The sequence below is a fragment of the Cotesia glomerata genome, linkage group LG9, assembly GCF_020080835.1.
Source record: "Cotesia glomerata isolate CgM1 linkage group LG9, MPM_Cglom_v2.3, whole genome shotgun sequence".
NCBI classification, from domain to species: Eukaryota; Metazoa; Arthropoda; class Insecta; order Hymenoptera; family Braconidae; genus Cotesia; species Cotesia glomerata.
Window position 1 is genome coordinate 13,912,109 of NC_058166.1, and position 25,368 is coordinate 13,937,476.

The 25,368-nt window shown below is 27.2% G+C and overlaps 2 protein-coding genes and 2 long non-coding RNA genes across 6 annotated transcripts in view; 2 read left to right on the forward strand and 2 right to left on the reverse strand.

The window, feature by feature from the left end:
- The first annotated feature begins 259 nt into the window (after positions 1–259).
- LOC123271133 (phospholipase DDHD2) lies at positions 260–20,566 on the forward strand. 3 transcript variants are annotated; one of them, XM_044737356.1, is made up of 10 exons: positions 260–564; positions 6,429–6,461; positions 6,559–6,756; positions 9,533–9,777; positions 9,811–10,878; positions 13,152–13,302; positions 13,384–13,823; positions 17,803–18,172; positions 19,581–19,980; positions 20,152–20,566. In XM_044737356.1, exons 1-10 carry the CDS (start codon positions 429–431, stop codon positions 20,432–20,434), a joined length of 3,324 nt encoding a protein of 1,107 aa, XP_044593291.1. In that variant the 5' UTR covers positions 260–428; the 3' UTR covers positions 20,435–20,566. The 3 variants fall into 3 exon arrangements, with proteins under 3 accessions (XP_044593291.1, XP_044593290.1, XP_044593289.1); XM_044737355.1 differs by having other exon boundaries at positions 9,533–9,775; positions 9,806–10,878; XM_044737354.1 differs by having other exon boundaries at positions 261–564; positions 9,533–10,878.
- Positions 791–6,412, reverse strand: LOC123271139. Its single transcript, XM_044737363.1, has 8 exons — positions 5,823–6,412; positions 5,675–5,745; positions 4,379–4,482; positions 4,188–4,311; positions 3,802–4,020; positions 2,846–3,294; positions 1,149–1,449; positions 791–1,047 (listed from the first exon to the last, which is right to left on the reverse strand). Exons 1-8 carry the CDS (start codon positions 5,948–5,950, stop codon positions 881–883), a joined length of 1,563 nt encoding a protein of 520 aa, XP_044593298.1. The 5' UTR covers positions 5,951–6,412; the 3' UTR covers positions 791–880.
- LOC123271150 lies at positions 3,437–4,483 on the forward strand. The gene is made up of 2 exons (XR_006510790.1): positions 3,437–3,825; positions 3,917–4,483. It is a non-coding gene; the product is annotated as an uncharacterized LOC123271150 (long non-coding RNA).
- Positions 20,567–23,987: 3,421 nt separating the features above from the next.
- LOC123271149 overlaps positions 23,988–25,368 on the reverse strand; it is a 317,780-nt gene continuing 316,399 nt past the window's right edge. Inside the window, exon 8 of the long non-coding RNA XR_006510789.1 lies at positions 23,988–24,133. This is a non-coding gene — a long non-coding RNA (uncharacterized LOC123271149). The remainder of the gene's footprint in view (positions 24,134–25,368) is intronic.

Below are 25,368 nucleotides of genomic sequence, written 5' to 3' on the forward strand. Positions count from 1 at the left end.
GACATTTTTTACTCACAAAAATTATTTCTTCAGTGAAGAAATATTAATAATTGATTAGTAAGTGATTTATTTGAAAAAATTTTTTTTGGCGCTAAAACTGACAAATTTAAAAGCAAAGTCTTTTTTACCGACAATCACCCGCGTTATCTGTCATTTCTTCACAAATATTTATGTGCTTACATTTCTGTACATGTCATACGTCAAATAACTGAGAGTGTGTAATGAAATCATACGTGTGAAATTGTTATCATATGTTATAAGTTACAATAATGAAAGTACACAGCACGGATAAAAAAAACTTACGTCAATAATGTATAACTGTGTGGTGTAACATATGTGATTATTATTAATTAAATTTACTTAAATATTTTTGATTAAATCACCACTTGGTTTATCATAATTAATAATAAAAAATAAAAATAAAAACAATGAGTGATTTAAACCGTAAAATGAAAAATCCACTGCTGACTGCAGCTGGTCAAGGCTTTCCGTTTGAAGAACATGAAATTCCAAATTTGTTGATACCTGTAGCCCAACCTGTGTTAACCTCACAAGATGGTAATGGTATGTAAATAAATTACACCTATTTACAATTACAAAAATCTATTTTATTTTATTATCAATAAATTTGATTATTTATTTAATAATCGAGGTTTAAAAAATTTACAGGTTACGTTTGAATTTTATAATCCCGCTTTCATAAACAATTACTCGGTATATATATACATAAATATAGATTTAAGAAAGGGAGATTTAAAAGTTATAAATAAATAGCAATTGCATCCGGATTATCATGACGCAAGTTAAATTATGTTAATATTAAAAAATATTACGTAAAATATAAACAGTTAACTATTTAACTTTGCTTAGTTAATTATCTCTAAGGCGTTGGTCGTGATCCGTATCGTTGAGTGTAAGTAAGGTCTGCGTTTTTACGTTTTTTTACACAATTAATACACCCAATGATAATTATCATCAAAATAACCAGAATAAGTATCGTTCCAACTACAGCAGCTATTATTTCCCCGGTTGTTAAATTGTCCCAGGCTGTAACAAATTAAGTAACAATTTATTGTTAATATCAATTGATTATTTTTTATTTTATTAATTATTGTAAGTGCAAGTAAGGATAATTATTGTTTCGTTACCTGTCACGTCGATTGTTTTAGTAAAAGAGTTCTGGTTGATGTCAATAACTCGGAGCGTCACGACTTTGTTGTAGCAAGTCGAGCTGTAGTAAAAGTAAACTGAAGATTTAGTACCAGCGATAAAGCTTGTCAAAGGCTGGATACCCGCTGGCTCTGATATCACGCTCTTAACTCCAGACTGGTCATTTTTCACTAGAATTTCGGCGCTCCATTGGCTCAAGCTACACCGGTCTCGGCTTGATTTACCGAAACAATTATCATTGAAGTAAACTTCTATCTCTGGTTCTTTACTGTTCACTATCTGAAACCAATTATTATAAATTTTAGCTCACATTCTTTGAAAAAAGAATTTATTATTTTAACTCTGGTAAAATAAAATCTTTAAAATTTTTGCTAAATATTTACAACCATTTTAATTTTCATTTTTTCGAATGAAATTTCTATTTGATTTTATTGACATATTTTTTTTTTTTTTGAAAAATACATAAAAAAATGAATAATTAAATAAAAAAAGTTGATTATAACAATTTTAACAAATTTTACAAATTTAAAAAAAATTATGAATTTTTTATAAAATTGTAATATTCAACTTTTTTTTTTAAATTGTTCGTTTATTTATTTATTTATTTTAAACAATTAACTGAACCCTATAACAAAGCCATTAAGCGAGTTCCATTAGAAAAAAAAATAACACATTATATTTAATAATAACATTTAAAAGTAATAGTAATAATAGTAATAAGTAATAAGTCTGTATTTAGTGTAATAAGTAAGGTAAAAGACCCAGTTATGGACACTGGCCTAGTGGTTTGCAATTTTATCCTAATTAAAAAAATTAAATGTTCTCAAAAAACCCATTTTCTTAAAATTTATAATTCAAAAATTATATTTATTAATTTATAAGAGTTGAATTATTTTTTTTTTTAATTAAAATAAAGTTGCAAGTGTCAAATAACTAGGCCAATGTCAATAACTGAGTCTTTTACCTTATATAAAATGCTCTGGCTCAATCTCTATTTGATGAACATAGTTTCAAGAAACAATCAACATTGTTTATCTGATAGGCATCAAAGCTGTTATCAATTTTCTAAAAATTGTTAAAGGCATTCATTAATCGATATAGTCAAAAAAATACATCAAAAAATAATAAAATAGAAATTTTATCTAAAAACATGAGAGCTAAAATTTTTTTCAACTTTTGAAAGCAAAAAAGCTATTGAAATCTTTATTTTTTTCTTTCACGATACTTCAGCTGCTCAATTTTAATACACAGTAACTGCAAAATTTTTACACATGATTTTTTTTTAGTATTGCTACATTTCTTATAACTTGTAGACCTTAATTTCAATTTTTTTTCTTAAAAATATTTATATTCAAGTATTTTCTATTCTAAAATCAAATTTTTTATCAATTTGGCACGCAAACTTTTTTTTAATAAGAAAAATTTTAAAAAATCTTAAAATTGTCAGTTACTGTGTTTTGAAATTGGGCAGCCAATTTTTTATCATAAATGTTCCGTAAAAAAAGCAGAATAAAAAAATTTTTAAAATGTTAATTTTTCACCTAGTTATGGCCAAAAATGGGGCTTAACTATTTGTAAATAATTACCAAAATGATTTTTTATCAAAATTAAAATAATAAATTTTAAAATCCAAGGAAGAAATTTAATTTTATTAATAAAAAAAATCAGAATTTACCGCGCCAGTAGAATTCTGTATATAAATATACGCAGATTTAGAAATTTCTCCAAAATTATTGCCTTTGACCGATAGATTGATAGTATTGACATAAAATTCGTTTGCGTTTCTCGGCACCGCTATTCGTACTGGAATATTTAGCGTCTGTCCAGCGTGGATCCAACTGGGTTCGATACCACGAACAATTTGATATTGGCTACTGCGTACGTCAAACTGATACAAAACGTCAAAATTAACCGTATTTGTAACAGAGAACCAAATAGTATGAATGAATCCCGGTATCGCTACTAATTTAGTCTCGTAGGCAATGTCAACAATAACATCCTTCTTAGTAAGTTCATTTTCATTTTCCAATTGCGTTAAATCCATTCTTTCAATATTTTTGTTTCCAGAAACTAAAACTTCGTCGACTTCATAAATTTCCTGGTTCATTTTTGAGCTGGAATCATCTTGAGAAGAATGAAAGAAAAATAATTCATTTAAAAAACAAAATTCAAGAATAACAACCATAATACTAGTAATAATAATAATAATAATAATAATAATAATAATAATAATAATAATAATATTAATAATAATAAATGACGTAAATTCATACACTTAAAAATATATTTATAATTTGCTGAGTAAAGAAACAAAAAATATGAATCACGCAGCCTGATCAGAGGGCATATGCGACTGTCTATTGCATAATCGGGAATGAGTGTGCGCAGTGTTTGAATAAGATTGGTCATGTTAAAATATATATATCAATAGTAGTATATACCGTCAATACAATAGTTGATGGGTTATTGGGCAATGGGAAAGTCATGTATCTGTTTTTATAAATAATAATAAATATTTGTAACCGTAAATTAACAATGTCTGTTAGAAAACGGTGACAAAAAATTAGTGACAGATAATTTTGTTTTAAATCAATAGAGTAACGACGTTAAATTAAAATGTTTTATATTTACCTTCACGAGAATCTATACGACTAGGTAAGTCGATTCGTGATAAACTTGTTGATTTATTTATTACCAACATAATTATATTATTCCAAGGATCTAAGTCTTCTTTGTTTATTTTAAGTTTCAGCTCGCCGGGCGGTGGATTTTTTATCAGAAAATAATTTTCTGATGTCTGAATATTTTGTTTTAATGACAATAACGTTTCTGTTGATCTTTTTCTTGTTCCTAATAAATATAAACATTATAAGTTTTTTAAAATTTTATGTAATAATCGATAAATTTATTTTATTTCTTCAATATTGCGGGTAATTGTTAGATAAATAATGTCCTTAGACACGCCACGGCGATTTGTAGATTATAAAATAACTAATAATTATAATTGTGATATTTACCTAGAGGAATTTGCAGCATAAGCCATGAAATATTTCCCGTTATTGTAAATTGCAGTAATTCAGTCTCGCTGTTGACATTAAATTTTAATTCATTTACGAACTCATATTTTCTAGTCATTGACTCCTGAGAAATTCATCAATTTGTTAGATAATATTATGCATAAATAAGTAAATAATAGAATAGTAATTACCAGTTTAGTTGGCAAATCAGCAAATGAATTATTGCAGTCGATTTTTATTGAGGTGTCGCATGTTGATTCTAATGCGTTTTCAACGGTCGGTATTGATCTTTGATCTTTATAAAATTTTTTTTGGTTTATTACAAAATATACACTTGGTTTTTGTTTATAAAAAAAAGTATAGAGTGTATTAATAGACTTTATTGCATTTTTTAATTAACTTCTTTTTAAATATTATGTAGGATTTAATTTTTATAAAATTATAATTTTTACTCAAAAATAAATTATAAATTAATTTGCAATAAATTTTTGTTAAATTATAATTTTTACTCAATTACACTGAGAAAAAATTTCTTTTGAAAAAAATAAACATTTTTGTGACAAGAAATTAATTTGTTGAAAATTTTCGACAATTTTATTTCTTAGCTGAAGAAATCAAAATTGTTCCAATAATATCTTTTTTGTTGAAAAAAAGTTTTCTAGATTTGGTAAATAATAATTTTGAATTAAAATTTTGAAGTTGTCTATTTAAAATTGTTTTTTTTTTTTTTCAAATTTAGAAAACTTTTTTGGTAAATATTATAAGTGGGGTCAACCATTTTTTTAAACAAAATTTCTTTCAAAAATACATAAAAAAATGAACAATTAAAAAAAAAAGTTGATTATCACAATTTTAACAAACTTTACAAATTTTCAAAAAAATTTATAAATTTTTTAGAAAATTGTAATATTCAACTTTTTTTTTTTTAATTGTTCGTTTTTTTATTTACTTTAAAAAAAATATATATTAAAGACATCAACAAAAGATAAAATATAAATTTCATCCAAAAACATGAAAGCCAAAATTTTTTCCAACTTTTAAAGGCAAAAAATCTATCATAATCTTTATTTTTTTCTTTCACGACATTTTTTATCATATGTGCACCGTAAAAACAAGCAGAATAAAAAAAAATTTGAAAATGTTAATTTTTCACCTAGTTATGGCCAAAAGTGGGGTTGATCCCACTTGCAAATAATTACTGTATTTTTTTTTTGTGGAAAAAAAACTTAGATTTGGTAAAAAAAAATAATTTTAGATAAAAAAATTTTGTCTATCTAAAAATGTTTTTTCCAAATTTAGAAAACTTTTTTTCAACAAAAAAGACACTTAAAAAAATTTTGTTTTCTTCAGCTAAGAAATAAAATGGTTAAAACTTTTCAACAAATTAATTTCTTGTCACAAAAATGTTAATTTTTTTCAAAAGAAATTTTTTATCTCAGTCTATAAATTTGCAATAAATTTTTAGATAAAAAAATTTTTAAACTTACCAAGAAATTGATTATCACTCCACAAAATATTTAAATAGTCCGCCTGAGATTCAAAATTATCAATACAGTACCTAAGCACAAATAAAAAAAATTAAAAATAGTTCACTGAATAATTACTAAACAATTAACCAAAACAAAAAATACAAACCTCAAGCACCTATAAAAATTAGTTTTATTAACAACAATCCATTTCTCATTAAAATGATCCTCAAGCTGGCCCATAACCTGTAGCACAGTCACAAACCACAGAAATAAAATAAGCTTATAGTAATTCATAATAAATGTAGACACTAAACGTTCGAGTAAAAAACTATAACTGGCAAGTAAAAACCCTCGGTTGTACTTATAAGCGAATAGTTTCCGGTTTACAAAATATTACTGATTACATTAAAAGAAGAAAAGTCAGTTCGGTATTGTCATTTCTTTCTTTATTTACTTTGCCGTATTTTTATTTTATATATTTACCTCTTACGATGACAAGCGATGATGAAAGCATAAGTAAATGGTTACACAATTGTCGAATGTTAGTCATATATTTAGTGGGTGTGGATCTACTTTGAATGTAAGAAAAATTTATAGATAAATCCGTGGGACAGCATGCTGTTAACATTATTCGTCAGATATTACTATACGGGAAATCCAGGTTAAAGATAACTCCAGTCTACGATAACGATTTATTACGATAGTTAAAAATACCCACCTGTGTCTGTAAAATAATGTTTGTTTAATTAATTATTATTTGTTTATGTTTTAGCGAATCCCACGCCGTTTCCGAGCGGAAATGATGGTAAGTTTTAATTTCTTTATATCTATTTTTGTTATTGTTATTATTAGTACGTATTATTCATAGAAGTGTTTGTTATAAATAATTTTCTTCCTTTCAGTGTTATCTACCATTGAACTTGATAACAGAGATGGATCAAATGGTACAATAACAAAAACAGAAACTTTATCGGAAATTTCGCTGAATGATCAATGCTACGATGAGTCTTCTAGTAGAAGTTTAACCGAGAGTATTGATAGTTTAAATTTAACTAGTAATCCAACAACTCCACCATTGTCATTTCCAATTACAAATACTAGTGAGTTAATTTATTTTTTAACAAAATTTTTGTTATTTTCTGTAGGACTTATAATAGTCAAGAATTTTTTTTATTGCTATACTCTTGTTAGTGGGTGGAACCAAAATAATTTTTATTAAATGGATAATTTAATCAAGGTTAATTTTGTAATTTTCAAAAATTTATTTTATGTAATAGAAATGAGAAAATTATTAAAATGAATATTTGTTTCCGTCAAGCAATAGAAAAATTTTCATAGTTTGGAAACATGATAAATTTATTGTTTACGTCATTTTATTTTAAATACATTTTCTTTGTCGTTATACATTAATTATACAATGATACGAAAATCAGCCGGCGTTTAGCAATTTTTTTTATTTATTAAAGTAAAACTAAAAAATTTTATTTAGAAATTGCTCTTTTAGTTTTTCAAATTTTTTAAAAGTGAAATTTTTTATTTCTTCACTTTTGTAATGATTTTTTAATAGAAAAATTATTTAAATTTTTAAATCTCGGCTAATTTGATTTTCATAAACATGCACGGTTAACTTTTTTTTTTTTTTTCAACGCGCACGTGCGTTATAATAACAGCCAGAGCTGAGTTAAAAAAAGTTACCAGAAAATATTTGAACAATAATTTTCAATAATAAATTTTTTTCTTTCTCAATTTATCAATTATTAATACAATATATATTCTATAAAAAATTCATCGAGCACTATGAGTCGTGCACTTTTGAACTTGCAAAATTTTAGAATAATTATATTAAATAATATTAAAGTTAGCGAACATTTTTAATTTTTTCATTTATTAAATTAGAACTAAAAAAATAAAAAAAAATTGCACTTTTAGTTTTTCAAGTTTTTTACATATGAAATTTTTTTTTATTTTTTTGTAATAATTTTTTTAATAAAAAAAAAGTTTGGTACTTATGCAGAATTTTTGAGCCTCAATTAAAGAAAAATCACCAAAATATTCCATTTTCATACTTATTATCATTTTTATCATAAATCCGCCGTGAAGAAGAACAATTTGAAAAAAAAATATTCAAAAAGATCAATTTTTCGATTTCTTACACTAAAAAATAAGTGGAGCCCCACTTCTGCATAATTACCGAAAATTCTTAAAATTTTTAGATATCGGCTAACTTAATTTTCATTCATATCAACTAATTTAACGCTAAAAAAATATCTCCCAAGCCTGGGAGGTCTTTAAACAAAAAAATCAATATACTTTCCGATAATCAAATTAAATGTAAATTCCTTACCAAAACCTACAAAGAGAAAGTTATCTCTTCTAATCACTGGGAAAATCTTTACATGCTTTCCTAAACCTCAACTATCAATTACATCAATCAATTGGAAACTGTCATGCATTAATGTGTTAAGTGCTACACGGAAAAAAGTAAACTGTAATAAATAACAGTCGATTTATAATAAGTAATGATCAACTACTAAAAATTACCATTTTAAATAGTAAAATCGTCATTTTACTATTCACTTTATAATATTTACCATTTAAACGTTACAATTTACTCTTTACATGGAAGAAAATATTATTTCAAACAGTAATATTCGCTATGTAAATGTCTAAAATGTTAAAGTATAATAATTAAGAATTCAGACTTTGATATTTATCATATCGTACCTAAAAAATAATCTTATGATATGTAAAAAGTATAAAATAAAGTTAGTAAATTTCTAATACAAGCAACATCAATATTTACAAATAGCCCACAGAAATTAGTCAGTTTTACCCAGTCTGGCTGTGCCAACTGGAAGTTGATCGAAAAATTATAATTTCTTGAAATTTCAAATCCAAGTAAGTTGATATGAAATTCTAACAAGTATCTAATGGCGGTCTCAATTTGTTTATAAATAATAGGCAAACAAAAAAAACCGTAAATTAAAAATTAAATATCTCTGAAACTATTAATCTGGCGGGTTAAGTTTTCACATAAAATTTGTAGAGTATAAAAAAATCTACAACTTTGCTTTTGGGTAAATCCAAACGTCAATATTTACAAAGTAAAATGGTAAATTTTAACCGCAAAGTTAAAAATCAAACTGTAATTATTGACTTGCTTAGACTAGTAAAATGTATATTTTAAAGGTATAATTTTTACTGTTTGAAATGTTAAATTCTCCCAGAGTGAGACCCCCTTCTCTTTCATCTGAGTTCCCCTTCTCCTCATAATATGGACTATATATTGAAATGGCAATTTTTACTGTTTGAAACTGTAATTTTTTTAAAATGGAAGAGTTATTTTATTATTTACTATAGTGACAGCTACTAATCACTTATTTTGGATATTAATTTTTTTTTTTTTTTTTTTTTTTTTTTTTTATTTGTTTAAAGTCGCATAAACTACTAAGGTCATGAGCGACTACGGTAGGGGGTAAACTTTTGAGATTGGAACTCGTTTTATTTTTTTGGGCTGAGCAGAATAATACACTTAAATATTGAAAATATTCATTGATGTACGCCGGACTCGAACCCGGTCCAATGCTTTGGTAAGCAAGGGTCGGATCCGATAGGGCTACTGCGCGCGATATTAAAATATAAATTGTGGCTTTTATACTTTCTACATTAAGTTCTGTAATATTTATATTTTTGCCACCTCGATGTCCGCTTTACTGTTTGAAACTATAAAAATTAACCGGAATCCGAGTGAATATTACAGTTTACTTTTTTCCGTGTATGGAAATCCTATGTACTTAACATACTATTGCATAACAGAGTCCAATTAACAATTAAACATCAATAATCAAATAAACTAATTAGAAAAATTTCTTCCAGTACAAAATTCAAGTTACCGCCTCGGAAATCAAAGACGCCTAAGATATGTGCCACCACCGAACCTGACATCATCCCACCAAGCGCCATTGCAGCCACCAATAACCCAGCCATTCACTCCAGCTCCAGTATCTCAGGAAATTTTTACCCCGACAGTAAATCAACTGCCTCAAGCGCAACACGTACCTTCAGCACCGCCAGTTCCAGCAGAATTTTCTCCACCTGCGCATGTACAGGAACGAGTTCCTCAACCTAATCTCTCTCAAGTTCCTCACTCTCAAGTTCCTCAACCTAATCTCTCCCAAGTTCCAGTCAACGCGCCACCTAGCGGGCTGTCGAATTACTTCTCAACTCCCAGCCAAGACAACGATATCTTCAGCAGTTGCTATGCACCACCTCAGACTCAGAATTTACTGAGCAATTTCAATGCAACAAATGAAGCATTTTCCAGGAACCAATCAACGAATTCAAGCGTCGATGTACAAAGTACCAATTTTTATTCCAGTAACATAAATTCTCCTTTTACAAAAGATGAAAGCGACAACGAGAAACGTGATCTAGTTACCGTGAACCATCGAGCACCTCAAGATCCAATAAAACTTGAGGATTCATCAGCAACTCAATCAAATCCACCTGTACAAAGTACTTTTTACAATCCAGCTAATTACAATCCTCCTTGTCAGGTGCCAACACCTCCAAGCTTTTCATTTGGCTCAGCGAATCCTGGACTACAGCAGCCTGCGTTTGTTAACTGTATGATGCCTGAGCCTACGGGCTCTGCTACGTTGAATCCCACTCAAATATCCGTCAGTCAATTGGCGCCTGGAAGAGTTCATACTGAAACAATAATTCCTGCAAGTCTGGAAAATTTAGCATCAGCTAATAAAATAATGTACCGTCCTGTCTACTACCACTGGTTCCACTGCCGCGAGATAGAAACCAAGATCATCTGGCAGCCGTTCTCTATGCATGACAGTCTTAACTTGGAGCAGGCTTTCAATTCTACGGAAATTAGCGCTGAGACGGTGATTGCTACTGACGGCGGCAGGTATGATGTGGAAATAATAAAGCGACAACGAAGGCCGGTTTACTGGTCTGCTACACCCAATCAGGTCAGAAGGTGTTCTTGGTTCTTCAAAGGCCCCACTGAGTCCCGGTACACGCCTTATGAAGAACAGATTGCGGCGAGGCTTGAAGAAGAGTATAAGCAGGCTTGCTTGAGTAACTCTTGGAATCGGCGGGTTGAACTTAGCAATAATGAACACATCATTTTTCATAGCGCTACTGTTCAAGTTCATTATACACCTGCTACTTCACTTGAATTCAATTCTTCGTGGAGCAATAGCTATGTAAGCAGTTTTATTTTAATTTTTTTGGATGAATTTTTTGTTTTAAGAGTAGTCTAGTTTGTCGGCTAAAAAAATAGGTGATTTTTGGGAATTTTTCGTGAGCTTGCTATGAAAGATATGTTTAAAACTGAAGTGTTTTAGATTCGGTATGACAAGGGCTACAAAATAAACTATTGATATTAATTTTTAAGGATTGCTATTAATTTTAAGTAACAAAAACCAAAAAAATTAAAAAAAATTGTTTTTTTTTGCTGTTATTGATTAAAAAAAAAAAAAAAATAGTAAAAAATCCATGTTTTAACATGATGATCGTCTATCTTATGAGTATTTATGTGTAGAATATATGGTTAAAATTTCAGAAGAATCAGCCCACGGGTTCCGGAGAAATCGTATTGGTCGTTCGTGAAAACGTAGTTTTGAGAAAAACGCGTTTTAAAGAGGTACCACGGCAAGAAAAGACACCAATAAGTTATGGCTATTGGTTTCTTTCTCACGCACTCGTGTTGCTTCTCTTTACAGACTATCGCTCACTTACTTCCACTCACGTAAAATGTCGAAAGTCACTAATTTCAAAAATTTTTTATAAAAATGTGAATGCCGCTCGTTTATGTTATTTTTGAAAAAAAAAATACTTATTATAACTTCAATGAAATATTCTCAGTTTTTCAAAAAATTTTTAAGAAAAGTATGGTTGTTATTCAATAAAATGTTCACTGTAACTACGGTCAGGATAAGAAATACATGTTAGATGAACGATTTTTTATTGCTAATATTTTGGAAATAGCACCGAAAGGACTATTAAAAAAAATTTATTCGTATAGAGGACACTTACAAGTACGCGTATTCAAATATTGAAGAATTCCTATGTATTAAAATTGATGGTTGATTGAAGTTAGCTTATTATCAAAATAACTCGAAAACATGTATGTTATTTTTGAAAAAAATACTTGTTATATTTTCAATTAATGATTTTCAGTTTTTTAAAACAATCTTAAGAAAAGTATGATTGATATTTAATAAAACGTTCATTTGAATATCGGTCAGTATAGGATTTGTATATAAAGTATACAAATTTTAAATTCTAAAATTTCAAAATTTAGTGTCGCAAAGACTATTTAAAAAAATTCCTGCGTAAAGAGGATACTTGTGAGTATAAGTACTCAAAATTTTAAAATAATTTTAAGAAAACAGTTTTTTCACGGAACTTTCTCGAGTAGTTTAGTTCGTCGGCTAAAAAAAATAGGAAATTTTTGGAAATTTCTTGTGAGTTCACTATGAAAGATATGTTTACAAAAAGTGTTAGGTGTGATAAATGAAGTCTTGAATTATAAAAGCAAAAATTATTTTCAATTTTTTTACAAAAAATTCGAACTTAAACAGAACGTTATAATTTAGTAAAGGGGTCGGCTCCTACACGATATCTTGCTAGCGGCTTATGAAAAACAAAAAAAAAAAAACGGTGTTTTAGATTCGGTATGAAAATGGCTACAAAATAGACTATTAATAATAATTTTTAAGGATATTTGTTAATTTTAAATAACAAAAACCAAAAAATTGAGAAAATTGTTTTTCTTTTTCGCTGTTATTTATAAAAAAAAAAATAAATAGTAAAATTCAATGTTTTAACATGATGATAGTCTATTTTGTAAGTATTTATGTTTAGAATATGTGGTTAAAATTTCAAAACGATCAGCCCACGGGTTCCGGAGAAATCGTGTTGGTCGTTCATGAAAACGTAGTTTTGAGAAAAACGCGTTTTATTTATTTATTTATTTATTTATTTATGTATTTATTAAATTTATATGCCAAGGCTTAGCCGAATGGGAATAATACAAGATTTGGATATTAATGGGTAATAATTAAATTAAATAGTGTAGTTAGATAATAAAGCAGAAACATTATAGTACAATGCAATACAATAAATTAAGTAACTAACATATCAGTAAAATCAAATACAAATTCAAATTCAAATTCAAATTCAAGCAAGCCAAACTGGATAATTAATAGGGTTATTATAAACTGTTAGATTCGTTCAAGATTTAAAAAAAATTCAAACGCTTTATTTAATCTTCTTTAAATAAAGAATCTTACCAAAATGTTCCTATAAAACATTCTTAGCTAAATTAAAAGCAATCTTGTAACATAATTTTGTTAATACTTTTTCTTTCATATATTGGTCTTTCTACTATTATAATTTTTTTATATTAATTTCTTTCAAAATTTTGTATTCCCAAAGTGTATAAAAGTGTTAATTAAATTTTTTTTTATTTAAGAATGTTGCAAATCGACCAAAACTCATTAAACGTGGCTTAGACGAATTAAATATCGACGAGGGAGAGCCTGAAGCAATAGACCACTTGCTGTTCCTTGTTCACGGTATAGGCAGCGCCTGTGATTTAAAATTCCGCAGTGTTGAAGAAGTTGGTAAGTTTATGAAAATTTCTTCTCTGTATTTATATTATTATCATTAATATTAACCAGATATAAATGAATGTTTCATTGCAGTCGACGAGTTCCGAAGTATATCTCTGCAATTGGTCCAGACTCATTACCGTACAGCAACCGACCAGGGTAAAGTACACAGAATAGAAGTGCTGCCAATATCGTGGCACTCGACGCTCCACTCAGAAGACACGGGGATAGACAATAAACTGAAAACAATAACATTAGAGAGCATACCCAAGCTGAGGCACTTCACCAATGATACATTGCTTGACATACTTTTTTATACCAGTCCTGTTTACTGTCAGACCATTATGCAAGCTGTTGGGAATGAGATGAACAAACAGTACGCTTTATTTAAAGAACGCAATCCGCTGTTTAATGGAAGTGTTTATTTGGGTGGTCATTCGCTGGGTAGTTTAATTTTATTCGATTTGCTCTGTCACCAGAAACCAATTGTTGATATACCCAGAGAAGATGTTACCTCTGAAAATGACAAGTCTGTAAGTTTCATTTATTTTTAATATTTGTTATGCAAGTTTTGTTGTTTAGCTAATTAATTTATTGCACAACTCGAAGCGCCGACAATAGGGTCTATTTTCTCAAGTAATTTCATTCATTCATGCCTATAAATTCACATTTACAGGCTTCACACTTCGTCTAAATACAATAAAAGTATTATCCGCTGAAGGAAAGTCTAATAAACATTTATACAATTAAGGGCGTTCATGCGCTACACTAGAGTCAAATGAGTGCTAATTTTTGCACGCCTCATAAGCGAAGCGGATGAGGTTGTGCTCTACACTCGTCTTACAAAAATTAAGCGATTTCTTGAACTAAAATTGTCTCTATTTATTTTCTATCGCACTTGTACTGATAGAAGGATTTGTTTATAGTTAAAAATATTTGTTAATATTTAACAAATCATTTATTAGCGACCACTTTTTAGTCCTTAATAAATATTTTTTAGTATTTAAAAAGATTTATTAATATTTAATAAATGTCATGGAAAAACCCTAGTTTCAACACTTATGGCATTTTTAAAAAGACATTTTGCTTTTTAAATAAATAAAAAAAATTATTCCGTGGACATCCGGCTGTCAAATGTATCCATGAAAACTAGCGTGATCACCATAACTGTCGAAAAACTTAACTGATCAAGTCCATTTTTTTTTATACGCTTTAGTATTATTTAAGATTAAGTCCTTTCGAAGATCATAGTCTAATTCAATGTAGTTTATTTATAATTCGCAATAAACTAAAAATCCACTAATCGTTTATATGTCTATATCTATGTAAATGAGTTTCGTTTTACAACACATGTGCAGTACCTTTCTTTTCTGGGTGGACAATGGCACGAAAGATTTAAAAGTATTTGTATTTTATTCTAATCAATTTCATTATGAAAAAAGCCATTCGGCAGCCGAAATGGAACCAGATTTCATAATGAATAAAAAAAAAAAAAAACTACTAGGATTGTGTACAAAAACAACAATGAAAACCACTGCAATAGCAAATTTGATAATTGTCCCAGCGAAATAGGACATAATTTTGAGACTACACATATGATATGATATTCAAATTGAAGCTTATTTAAAGAGCTTTCAGATGCAAGTTACAGAGCTTCAATAAGTTATTTTATTCAAAAGTTATTCAAGAAATAAAGTGATAAAATGTGAAATTTTACGATTTTGAAAATTTCAAAATCCTGTCGTTTCCAAACTATTCAACCAATTAAGCTCATCTTCGAACTTGACCTTGGTATTGATCGATGAATAAAGTATGTTGAGTTTAGAAAGGATCGGTTTGAAATTTTAAATGCTATCATCGGGACAAGCCGCGTTCTATCGTATATATCTATATAAACTTTTGAACTATATATATTTTCTGAATCAGCTCGACGAGTTGAGTCAAAATATAACAAAATTTTTCAAAAGTTCCGTCATGAAGACCAATGCAATAGTTAGATTTCTATGAAATCTACTAAAAATGAGATTATGAGGCGTGCACTTTTGAACTTTTGATAAAATTTATTGGGGTCTTGAGAAAAATTTTAAAGTATATCAATAATTTTTTAATAATTTATAATTTTTTTTTATTTACCTGAAATATTTTTTAGGGATCTATTTTTAACAATCAGTAAATATAAATTAGTCGTTGATTTGACGTCCATATTTATTGTTTATTAAATTAGATAAATCTGTAATTACTAACGATGTAATCAGCTATATTTAGGTGGTTGTGTTCAGTACGGTGAAAAATTAACTGAAATAATCCACAGATTCGGTAGAATCTGGCGCCAAGTTCCGTTCAAATCTGCTGTAAACGGAGCGCCAGACTACCGACTGTGTTTACTGTAAGCAGAACGGTATTTTGAGGTTGCAAAATTTTATTTAATTCTACGGTACTTTTTTTCCTAAATTGTATATTATAACAGTAATTCATACTTTATTTGACTGTTATTAATTAATTATATTCACTTATAACAATTAATCTACTTGAAATTATTAAATTTAATCAGCACAAACTATAGCAACGCAAAAATTTCGATCCTGACTTTTTTTCGATGGGCAAAGTGATCTGCCACAGACTAAATAATTCGAGAATGCATAGTAATCCTTCATTAGATGGAAAACTACAGTTAAAGATAGATATATCACAGCTTGCATCTACACCCGCCAGGGTGCGCTAGAATTATTTTTACATAAACTGTAGTTTCAAGGGGATAGTTTGCTATAAAAAATGCAACCAACGCGAGACTTAAGTTGGTACCAATTGTAAATTTTTATTATAATTACAAAAAATACTAAAATCTGAACAAAAACAGTTTCACTGTAAAAATCGAGCCAAAGCCACGTTCATAAGACTATTAAGAAAAAAAAATTTGTTTTTTTCTTTACAAAAATATATGAAGTAAAAAAATTAAAAAATCCAAGTAACCGATATGATTGCTTATGATTTTCGGAAAATAAAAAAAATTTTGTTATAAATTTAAAAATTAAGAAAAAAATTTTGGAACGTACTTGGTGTGCGTCATTGTGTATTTCAATTTTTTTAAAGTCCTAGTAAATAGATTTTACGAATTTCATTAAAAGTAAAATATTTTGCAACCGCGCACACTAAATACGTTCAAAATTTTTTTTTTTAATTTTTAAATTTATAACAAAATTTTTTTTATTTTCCGAAAATCATAAGCAATCATATCGGTTACTTGGATTTTTTAATTTTTTTATTTTATATCTTTTTGTAAAGAGAAAAACAAATTTTTTTTTCTTAATAGTTTTATGAACGTGGACTTGGCGCGATTTTTTTACAGTGAAACTGTTTTTGTTCAGATTTTAATAATACCAAGTGAAATAATAAATAATTAATTTAAACGTTCGTCAACACTATGTGTTTTGATACATTTACATGAAGTACATGAATCAGATAATTTTTTTAAATTATTTATTATAGTATCTACTTGAATAATATAAATATTAGGGTGTGCCAAAATGTAACTTCCGTGGAGAACCTTTTAAAATTGGAATTTTGAGTTCCACTTTTAACAGCAGCTGTGTTTGGGTATTTCCTGAGATATTTCGGGTTGAGAGAATTCATTTGATTATTTATAGGATTTTTAACAGGAGATTTAATTGGGCACTTCCGGCCAAATTTTGAATTTTCACCGGAAATACCCAAACTAAGCTTCTGTTAAAAAATTCTATGAAAATCAAATACATTGTCTCACACCAAAATATATCAGGAAATGCCAAAACGCAGCCCCTGTTAAAAGCGGAACTAAAAATTCCAATTTTAAAAGGTTCTCCACGGGAGTTACATTTTGGCACACGCTAATAAATATTATAATTTTAAATTCAAAAAATGCTGATCTGCCATCTGTATGTTAAAAATTTAATTTTTAATCGTTAATCGTTAAGGAAGATCACTTGATTAAACTTATCAAAGCTAAAAAATATAAATTTATATCTACTATTAAGTTTTTTGCATGAACGTCAATAAAAATTTACTTCGTATTTGTTGCGAAAAAGTTGCTTTGTTTTCAATATTCTTCATATAGGTTAGGTGTACGTACATCGTGATGTTAATACAACCGAAATCTTTATAAAAACACATTAAATAAATGAAATTCTTTTTGCAATCGATTTTAATTACCGAAACAAAGATTACTATTGCAAATTATCATTGTAGCCCTTTTAGTTTAATTCCAATAAAAGAAATAATTCCAAATACGGCAACAGAGAGCCGCAACTATATTGGATATTTTGAAACAAAGATTCTTATGATGAAGGCCACCAGGTAGCGTTACATACAAAAAAAGCTGACATAAATAGTTTTAAAAAATTGCACCATTGTTATTTTTTTTTGCATTGTTTTTTTGTATTCGGGTGATTTTTCTTCTCTGATTGTTCCTATTTCATAAGCGTTCGAGTTGTGTACTTTTGAAGGTAGAAAAATCTTAATTAATTTACTTTATTTCAGGAAGATGAAGATACCGTCGGTGAAATGCAGACAATACCGCGAGCTAAATTCGAGCGACGTACCAGCCGTAGAATAAGTTACGTAATGGGTAGCGCTGGAACGGGACAGCCTTTTATTGTTTATCCACATCTTAATTTCTATCCAAAGGCATTTTTCGCGTTTGGTAGCCCCATTGGAATGTTTGTGACGACTCGCGGTATCGATAATCTAGGGTCTGATTTTAGATTGCCAACTTGTCCAGCGTTTTTCAATATTTTTCATCCGTTTGATCCAGTGGCCTACAGAATTGAACCTATGGTTAACCCAGAGGCCTACAAATATCCACCTCACTTAATTCCGCATCATAAGGGAAGAAAACGAATGCATTTAGGTAATTTATATTTATTTTTTTATAAATTTAATTATATTGAAATTTGCAAAGACTTGATAATTTTTGAATTTTTATAGCAAATTAATTATTGTCAAAAAAAAATTTTATAATTTTTTAAATGTTTATATATTAAATTATAATTTAGGTATAAAAATTTTTTAATTGTTCAATTTTTTTTTGGTAAATTAATTAAAAAAAAAAAAAAAGTTTATTATTTTTTTTAATTTCTACATTTGAAAAATTTTTTAATTATAGTTTTGTTAGAAAAAATTCAAAAATTGTTGAAATTTTTACAGTAAACTAATTATTACTAGCAACCTTGAAGTCACTATGTGACTGCCGTGACTTGTGAACTATAAATAAATAAAATTTTGCTTTATTAAATAATGACTTTCGTTAAATTGCACTGTATTTTTTTAACTATTGACATTTTTAAAGATATAAGCTCATCCTGATGTTACACTCATCAAGAGCTTTCATTTGAGTACCCACATGCATTTTTGATATATTTTTCTTATATACATATATTATATATATAATATATATAAATATATGAGAAATTGATGTGGGTATTCAAATGAAAGGTCTCGATGAGTGTAATGTCGGGATGAGCTTATATCTTTAATAATGTCAATAGCTGACAAGATACAAGGTCATTGTTTAATTATTGATATTTTTAAAGATATAAGCTCATCCCCATGTTACACTAATCAAGAGCTTTCATTTGAGTACCCACATGCATTTTGATATATTTTTCATATATACATATGTACAATATATATAAATATATGAAAAATTGATGTGGGTACTTAAATGAAAGGTCTCGATGAGTGTTACATCAAGATGAGCTTATATCTTTAAAAATGTCAATAGTTCACAAGATACAAGGTAATTTCATAATTATGTATCTAGAGATAGAGCATTTTCGAATGTAGCCTAAATACTTATCATTATAAATTTACTATCGGTAAGAATGATATGAAACCTTGAAAAGACACAAATTTATATCGAGACCTTTGCAATGACACTAAATTTCACTGAAAAAACCGATTTTATCATATGATTATCCCTGAACACAAAATTTTGCTTATTCTCTTAATAATATAAATAAAAAAATAATATTTAAAATTTTTTTTTTTAATTTCTACATTAGAAAATTTTTTTGATCATAATTTAGTTATAAAAAATTCAAAAATTGTTTTTAGAACGAATAAATTATTGTAAAAAAAAAATATTTATAATTTTTTAAATATCTACATATGAAATCAAAAAAATTTTATTATTTGTTATAAAAATGAAAAAAAATTATAGATTGAAGTTAATTTTATTATTATATAATATAAAATAATAAGGTAAAAGTAATAATTTATAATTTATTAAATGAAATGTTAAATTTTAATGGTTGCAGAATTAAAAGAAACGATGGCGAGAGTTGGAGCTGATTTGAAACAAAGAATCCTAAATTCAATGAAAGTAACTTGGAACTCAGTCTTTCAGTTGACTTCATTTTACCAACCAGACAATAAAGCTCTCGAGCAGGAGATTGACAAAGTCGTCGAGGAGGAATTTAAAAAATCATCAAGACTTGCTGAATCATCAGCCAATAGTAATAATGATAAGGATGAAGATAATGATAGCAGCGAAGCTGGTCGTTATTATCACGACGATCGGCTAAGTGATGCTGGTGAAATAAATATTAAGATAGGCAAACTCAATGGAGGCCGTCGTATCGATTATGTGTTACAAGAAGCACCATTTGAATATATTAATGAGTATATATTTGCCTTAACGAGTCATGTGTGTTATTGGTAAGTTTGAACTTTCTATTTAATAAAACTTTTTTTTTTTTTATTTATTCAGGTATTTTTTGTGTGTAATAATTTTTATTCGAATTAATAAAAATAAATAGCCTGTAGTTTGATTAAAATATTCAAATGTGACATGAGTTAAAGTTTAATCAACTTGACAAATATTTCCAGGGAATCCGAAGACACGATGTTGCTGATATTAAAAGAGATATATGGAAGCAACGGAATCCAAGCTGATGCCCAGTTACCACAACAGCTGTTGACACCGACCAGCGTGTCTTTTTCATCATCAGATTCTCTGTCTTCGCCGTCACACGAGCTCCCGTCTACCTCGGCGTCTCATCCTCATCCTCTTTCAACCCCACCCGCACTCCAGGGTGTCGATCCCACGGCTCCAATCACCCAGAAGTCCGTCGGGCCGCCTCCGATCTCTGGTTTTGTTCGAAAGTCGTAGATTATGTCATTCACTTTTTTTACTAAACTAAAAATCAAATTTATTGCGTGATTTATGAGACATGCTAATTCATGTTAAATTTCTTTACTTTTTTTTTTTAATTACTAGTAAATTATTTCGCGTTCCAGATGCCATAAGAGCGTATACTAGCAAAAGGTCCTGTTGAAAAATCATAAGGATGTTTTATAAAAATTTAATTTTTTTTTAAGACCAAAAAAATTTTTAGCTAGGAAAAAAATTTTTTTTTGCATTTCTGCACATTTCATGAAAAAATACGTCGGTTCCAAAAAAAAATTTTTTTTGGGAATCAACTTATTTTTAAATGAAACGTAAAGAAATGTAAAAAAAAAATTTCTCCATACTAAAAATTTTTTTTGGACTTAGAAAAAAAAATAGAATTTTTATTATACGCTCTTACACGGAAAAAAGATGACACTGGATATCATCTCAGATTATACTCAGTGATACTTGTGATGAAAAAAAATTTCAGATTGTAGCTAGTATAATCCAGATTATATTGAGTGATATCTGGATTATGCTCATTGCAATCTCCCATTTCACCCAGTAATATCTCTGATTATACCGCGTAAAATTACACTAAATATAATCCGAGATAGCGTCCTGTATATTTGGATTATACTCAGTAGAATCTTGGATTATACCCAGTGATATCTCCGGAATTTTTTTTTCTAGCGCTTGCGCACTTAGCATTATCATATCTATTATATATTTTAGACATTAGGATAGTCAAATACTATCTGAAATTTTTTTTCACCACAGATCACTGAGTATAATCTGGGATGATATCCAGTGTCTTCTTCTTTCCGTGTATGGCATCTGTAATGTGATTTGATAGGTCGATTTTAATAACAATAATTATTATTATAATTGAATAATGTTATACTTATTTTTCATAGTTTATTTTTATCGAAAAAAATATAAATTATTAATTTTTTTTCCTAAAATCAAATAGATAAATTTATAAGTACGATGTTTAAAATTGTTAATTATAAATAATATATAAAAATATATTTTGTAATGTTTAAACATTTATATATTGTTGCTTAAATTTTTTTTTTCACCACACTATTTATTTTAAAATTCACATACCATTATTATTATTTAATTATTAACACACAATTATTCTCACGTACTTACATGAATGATTTAGCAATTTGTTTTCATAAATTTTACTTTCAGTCCAGGATAATTCTACATTACATTAAATTACATTATGTTCATTTAATTATATTGTTTAGTAAGACTACTACTGTATTATTTATAGATAATTTATATTTTATTTTATAAGTAATGAGAGCTGGTGAGGTTGAGTTAATAATCAGGATTATTACGATGACCATGTGTTCCGTTTCCACGATATTTCGGATTCCATCAGAGAAAGTTAACCATTTATTTGTGTCGATTCATTGCTTCACATTCTCTTCTTTCTCTGAATTAAGAATACTCCATAGAATTTATGGTAATTACAACAACTCATATGGTGAACTTTACAAGGACAAGTGCCTACCTTTGATTATTACGTCTGACTTTATTCGTCAATGGAATATTTTTCTATGAATAATATAATACACCATAGCGTATAATAGTAGTTTGTATAATTCACTATAACTGTTTAGTTTTATTCTAAAACTTTCACTTGGTATAAATATCTAATAATATATTTCTATTTATCAATCATTTTTTACTTTAATTGGTTACATAAATTATTTATGTTTAATGCCTAATTTATTAAATTAAATTATTTACATAAAAATTTTTCACGCTATAAATACGTTTTTTATTCTTCACTTTTTTTTTTTTTATATTAAATAATATTAATTTTTACATTAATAAAAGGTCGAATTACTTTTCAAATCTGAAGATTGAATATATGTTAATTTTTGAATAAATAAATAAAAGTCCGCATTTTTGGACTCAATAAAAAGGTTGTTGATCAGCCTACATAATACCGAGAAATAAAAATAATAAATAAGTAAGTGGGATAATAAATTAAAGAAAAATTAAATATTGTAAATTTATGGTAAATTAGCAAACTATAAATGTCAGGATGAAAAAAATTGTTTACTTAAAACTCGCGCTGTTGCGTTATAGAGAAAAAAATACAAAATAGAAATGAAATACTGGTGATATTTTTGCTAAATGTTAATAACTTTGTTATTGTAGGTAATTATCGTCATAACGCGAAAATAATAATAATTTGATATTTATTTAGAATTTTTATTTTTTATTTTTAACGCGCTTTTCTTGTTTTTAAAAAAATTTTTTTTAATTTTAATTAAAAAATTAAATCTTTTTCTTTAGAATTTTGATTCTTTTATCAAATTTGATCAAAATATTACAAATATAATAAAATTGATAACGAACTTTTTTGTAAAAAACCAAATTTTCTACAAATAAAATTTTTTATAATTTTTTTGTATTTTTTTGACCCAAATTTTTGATTTTTAAATTTAAACGCTTGATTCTTTAATTCTTTGTTTTTTAAAAATTTTGATTAAAATATTAGAAATATCATAAAGTTGATAAGGATCTTTTTATATTTTTGATATTTAACCCAAATTTTTTATTTTTAAATTTAAACACTTGATTTTTTAATTTCTTACAGTTTTTTTAGAAATTTTGACCAAAATTTTAAGAATATGATAAAATTGACAAGCATCTTTTGTTTTTGGAGAATTAAATTGTCTACAAATAAGATTTTTTTATAATTTTTTCGTATTTTTGATATTTGACCCAAATTTTTTATTTTTAAATTTAAACGCTTCATTCCTTAATTCTTTAAGGTTTTTTGCTAATTTTGATCAAAATATTAAAAATGTCATAAAATTGACAAGCATCTTTTTTGTAAAGAATTAAATTTTTTACGATTAAGATTTTTTATGATTTTTTCATATTTTTGATATTTGACCCAAATTTAAGATTTTTTAATTTAAAAACTTGATTTTTTGGACTTAAGAATTTTTTGGTAATTTTGACCAATATATATTTTTTTAAAAATATAACAAAATTATCAAGGACTTTTTTTATAAAGAATAAAATTTCCTATAAAAAAGATTTCGTATGAATTTTTTTTCATTCTTGATATTTACCCAAATTTCTGATTTTTGAATTTAAACACTTGATTTTTTGACTTTTTACAGATTTTTTCAGAAATTTTGACCAAAATTTTAAGAATATGATTAAATTGACAAGCATCATTTTTGTAGGAAATTAAATTTTTTACAATTAAGATTTTTTTATATTTTTGATATTCGACCCAAATTTATTATTTTTAAATTTAAACGCTTGATTCCCTAATTTTTTGGGATTTTTTGCCAATTTTGTCTAAAATATCATAAAATTGATAAGGATTTTTTTTTTATAGAAAATTATATTTTCCACAAAAAAGATCTTGTATGATTTTTTAATATTTCTGACATTTCCCAAATTTTAGATTTTAAATAAAAACACTTGATTTTCTGATTTCTCAAGAATTTTTTGAAAATTTTGATGAAAATTAAAAAAATTTAATAAAAATTATCAATGACCTTTTTTTATAAAAAATAAAATTTCCTAAAAAAAATATTTCTTTAATATTTAATAACAATAATAACAATAAAATATTAGCAAATGATTGCGAGAAAGTAATCAATAAATGTCAGGAGTCAGGATTGACATATCATAGGATAAATAATCCTCCTAGAAAAAGAAGAAAAAAAAATAAAGATAATTTAATAACAACTAAGATAATTTAATCTGAAGAGTAAAAAACCTCTTGTAGAGACAAACATAAAAAATGAGTATCGAGTTATTTGTGAATGGAAGAGGATTTTAAGCTGGAAGCGGAAATGCATTAGCGAGAAGAGAATGGGGATATAACTAAAGTGTTCTTGCGAAGCGCAGCGAAAGTGCGGAGAGATCGTTACTCGTGACTCGTCTCCCGTCACGTGATGACGAGTTTAAGACCAATGTTTTGTTTTTTAGTTTTATTTTCGTCGAAGCTAACTCGTTTTGTAACAATAACTTTTTTCTTAATATTATTATCATTGTTATTCTCATTATCATTATCAATAACAACTATTTCCTTAAGTTATTTCATTTATACATTTCTTCTTTTTTTGCTCATGCTTTATCGAACAAACAATTCGGATTTATGGTTCGTGACGAAAGGCCACAGATAATTAGCCAACAAAGTATTAATATAAATCACATGACCCTAATAGACTTAATAATTAAATAACAATTAATTATTTTAGTATTTTTATTTACAATTATAAACAAGTATTCAAGTATTCAATTCTTCTCTATTTAAGGATTTAATTTATTGGCTTTTAATTAATCAACATTATTTATCTTCTTTATATGCGCATGAATTTATATTGATTAATTTATAAATTCACTTTTATTTGTTTAGAATTTTTATTAAAATATTTTTTAGTCTTTCGTAATTTACAAGTTTTTTGCCGTCGATATTAAAAGCAAATGCGTATGACCTTAAAAAAGCTGTTGTATCTGTTAAATATTGGCATGGGTGGTGGTTCACCTTGACCGTACTTGGCGTCATCTTTTCCGTTTCACCAACCTGCTTTTATTTTATTCGAGGATGTGTATCTAATCTAAAATAATGTAATCTAATCTGGCAATTTTGTTAAAAAAAATTAAGTCAATTTTGCGATAAGCTTAATCGATAATTCGTTCAATTTTCAAGGACCGAATTTAGTTAAAAAAAATTTAGTTTGGAAAAAAAAATATTGCATTAGTTTAGTGTAAAAAATTTTATCGGAGAATCAAGCGGATTATAGCAACGCGTGTAAATTTTTAATAGGGAACAATTAATTATGAAATAACGTGTAAACAACTTCGCAATGGTGAAAATAAGACGTCTTTTATTTGAGAATATAATATAATAGTAGAATTTCTCTTTTTTTCTTTTA

Excerpts from the sequence above, each read along its gene's own strand:
- LOC123271133 (XM_044737354.1), top strand. The coding sequence starts at position 429 with ATGAGTGATTTAAACCGTAAAATGAAAAATCCACTGCTGACTGCAGCT. Across the intron at positions 565-6,428 it reads AACCTCACAAGATGGTAATG|CGAATCCCACGCCGTTTCCG; the intron begins GTATGTAAATAA and ends TTTATGTTTTAG. Across the intron at positions 6,462-6,558 it reads GTTTCCGAGCGGAAATGATG|TGTTATCTACCATTGAACTT; the intron begins GTAAGTTTTAAT and ends TCTTCCTTTCAG.
- LOC123271139 (XM_044737363.1), bottom strand. The coding sequence starts at position 5,950 with ATGAATTACTATAAGCTTATTTTATTTCTGTGGTTTGTGACTGTGCTA. Across the intron at positions 4,021-4,187 it reads TATGCTGCAAATTCCTCTAG|GAACAAGAAAAAGATCAACA; the intron begins GTAAATATCACA and ends TATATTTATTAG. Across the intron at positions 1,048-1,148 it reads TAAAACAATCGACGTGACAG|CCTGGGACAATTTAACAACC; the intron begins GTAACGAAACAA and ends AATTTGTTACAG.